This window comes from Triticum dicoccoides, chromosome 4A (assembly GCF_002162155.2).
Source record: "Triticum dicoccoides isolate Atlit2015 ecotype Zavitan chromosome 4A, WEW_v2.0, whole genome shotgun sequence".
In the NCBI taxonomy this organism is placed as follows: Eukaryota; Viridiplantae; Streptophyta; class Magnoliopsida; order Poales; family Poaceae; genus Triticum; species Triticum dicoccoides.
In genome coordinates, this window is record NC_041386.1 from 736,267,182 (window position 1) to 736,270,278 (window position 3,097).

General features: G+C 51.5%; 1 protein-coding gene across 1 annotated transcript; it reads left to right on the plus strand.

Moving 5' to 3' along the window:
* The first annotated feature begins 457 nt into the window (after positions 1–457).
* LOC119288259 (geraniol 8-hydroxylase-like) lies at positions 458–2,419 on the plus strand. Its single transcript, XM_037567892.1, has 2 exons — positions 458–1,358; positions 1,533–2,419. The coding sequence occupies exons 1-2, from the start codon at positions 465–467 to the stop codon at positions 2,136–2,138; spliced, it is 1,500 nt and encodes a 499-aa protein (XP_037423789.1). The 5' UTR covers positions 458–464; the 3' UTR covers positions 2,139–2,419.
* Positions 2,420–3,097: the final 678 nt, after the last annotated feature.

Genomic DNA, 3,097 nt, shown 5'->3' on the forward strand with positions numbered 1-3,097 from the left:
AAATTTCAAATACCTTTAGTGATAAACATAATATAAATGAAACAAGATAAATGGTCAAATGTGACTAAGTAGTGAACTGTTTCAAATAGAAATACGGGAGGAGGGAGTACTATGCACTGCTCATGATATTTCTAGCCATCGTTTTCCTCTGCAATTATCATCATGACATGCATGATTTCAAAAAGTAATAAATAAAAGTTAGGTTCGTAACCGAACGGTCGCCCATCATTAGTGCTAGAAGAAAGTACACAAGCATCCCATCATTCCTACCCCCGACAGCAACGTTTCACCCTTGAGTGACTTCTTTTCGAATATGATAACTACCAGTAGTCACTTTACTGATTGCATTCCTTTTTGGTACAATCAGCCCGATCATTTTTGTGGTGCGATTACACGTACGTCTGCTTCCCTATATAACGTGCTCCGAGTCGCATGGACTTCAGCTCACCAAGCGATCACCAACCATGGAGCTCCTCTTCTTTTGCACAATAGTTCTCATCGTCATGGTCTCCTCTGTGTACCTCCTAGGTCTCTTAGCCCGCAGTCGTCGCAACCTGCCCCCGGGTCCTCCCTCGCTGCCACTGGTGGGCAACCTCCTCTCACTGGGCGCCCTACCACACCGCTCCCTCGCGGGCCTCACGGAGCGCCATGGACCTATCATGGCGCTCCGCCTAGGCACGGTCACCACCGTGGTCGCCTCCTCAGCAGACGCCGCCCGTGACATCCTCCAGCGCCATGACGCGGCTTTCTCGGGGCGCTTCGTCCTAGACGGCACCCACGTGTCCGCGCACTACACGCACTCCATGGTCTGGCTCCCGGCTAGCAGCCCCCGGTGGCGCGCGCTACGCAAGGTGTGCTCGGGTGAGCTCTTCGCGCCACACCGCCTCGACATGCACCAGTCCCTGCGCCAGGAGAAGGTGCACCAACTCGTCTCCCACGTGACGCAGCTGGCACAAGAGGGCGTCCCAGTTCACGTCGGCCGCCTGGCCTTTACGACAGCGCTTAACCTACTCTCCTCCACCATCTTCTCCACCGACTTGGCCGACCTCGACGACCGGCATGCCAAGCCTGGGGAGTTCGAGGCCGTGCTCGCAGAGCTAAACGTGACCGTTGGATTGCCAAACCTGTCAGACTTCATCCCTGAAGTGGCGTGGCTAGACCTGCAGGGAGTGAGGAGACGTATCGAGGGCTTGTTCCAGCGGTTGCATGCCATGATGGACGAACACATCGAGCTTCACGTGCAGGACCGTGCCGTGGGTGAGCCGACAAAGAAAAACTTCCTAGACGTGCTGCTCGACTACCGCAGCACCGACAACGACCAGGGCTTCGAGCGCCAGACGCTCCTCTCATTGCTTTCGGTATCTATCTTCCAAGTACTTTGTTGAGTACACTTCCTCCGTCCTGAATTACTTGTTGCACATCCATTTTTATTCATTTATGCGACAAGTAATTCCGGACGAAGGGAGTAGTATTCCTCCATGCTTCCTCTCTCTGCATTGTTACCTCACGCTGCATGGTTGTTTGGTCATCAGGACTTGTTCAGCGCGGGGACAGATACAAGTTCGGCCACCGTGGAATGGGCGATGGCCGAGCTGCTACTAAATCCATCATCCATGTCGAGAGCTCGTCAAGAGCTCGACCAAGTGATAGGCTCTAAAGAGCAGGTTGAGGAGTCCGACATTGGACAGCTCAAGTACCTCCAAGCCATCGTGAAGGAGACGTTCCGGCTCCATCCTCCGGCGCCGTTCCTGCTGCCGCACGTGGCGGAGACGACAACACAAGTCCAAGGATACACAATTCCCAAGGGCACGCGCCTTCTGGTGAACGTGTGGGCCATAGGGCACGATGGTAAGGTATGGCCGGAACCGGAGAAGTTTATGCCGGAGAGGTTCCTGGAGAAGGAGGTGGACTTCAAGGGCCGAGACTTCGAGCTCCTGCCCTTTGGGTCCGGGAGGAGGATGTGTCCCGGGACGCCGCTGGCCGTTCGCATAGTTCATCTCATGCTCGCTTCTTTGCTGCATCGCTTCCAGTGGAGGCTTCCCGTAGACGTGGAGAAGAAGGGCCTGGACATGACTGAAAGGCTTGGGGTCAACCTGTCCATGGCTACGCCCCTTGAGGCTATAGCCACGCCAGTTTGAATATAATCATCATCGTCCTCTGCACCTGACATTGTGGCATGGGAACATCATCAACATGCATATCACGCGTAAATAAGGAGTAACCAAAAGAGTTTGCTTTATACTGCTACTTGTGAGAAGGTAGTACTAGGGTTATTCAGTACATGGGCTTGTGTCGTCAACCACTTCCTCCTATCCATAATAAATGTCGTGATTTTAGTTTAAAATAAGGAATACTACCTCCGTCCAATTTTAAAGGGTCCAACGGGCATGGCCAATGAAGAAGCCCGCTTTCCCCGTTATTTGAGGCCCAGTGTTCGGCTCGCAGTTAATTCTATTGGAAATCTAAACAAAACGGCAGCGGCCTAGTAAATTCAGACTCGGTGTCATGGCTCTCCGGCCTATAATCCTGGGTGGAGGTAGTACATACTTATTACTCAAGGTCAAAATAGTTTGCATCGACATTCCCTTAATCGCCATACGCTAATATTTCTTCTGACCTCCGCCGTTGTAAGCTCTACGACAGAGAAAACATATATATCGTTATACACACTCCCTCTTTTGTGCTCATTAGGAACGATAATCCAGATGATCTAAAGAATTGAAGGGTGAAGACTAGTAGTAGATATCTAGACCAAATATGTGCACTTATCTAGACCAAATAAGTGCAAGCTGAATGTCTATACCAGTCAAACTCATTAAGCGCTTCTTTCCCACGCTGCTCAAATGTGCGGGGCAAGATAAGGGATGACGAACAGGAACCTGAGCTGGATTCCCTCGGATCCACCGAGAGGAAGCGGAGGTTCCGTGACCTGCAGGGCGCACTTCTGAAGGCAATCAGGGAGGACAAGGAGTTGAGAGATCTGATCTAAATTTGGGGGTGCAACTGCTGATCTGGATTTTGGCTCGATGACAGCCCTTAGTAATCATCCAAGCAATCCTATGATAAACACGCAATTGGTGGGTCATGATTCCATTGT

Excerpts from the sequence above, each read along its gene's own strand:
- LOC119288259 (XM_037567892.1), top strand. The coding sequence starts at position 465 with ATGGAGCTCCTCTTCTTTTGCACAATAGTTCTCATCGTCATGGTCTCC. Across the intron at positions 1,359-1,532 it reads CGCTCCTCTCATTGCTTTCG|GACTTGTTCAGCGCGGGGAC; the intron begins GTATCTATCTTC and ends TTTGGTCATCAG.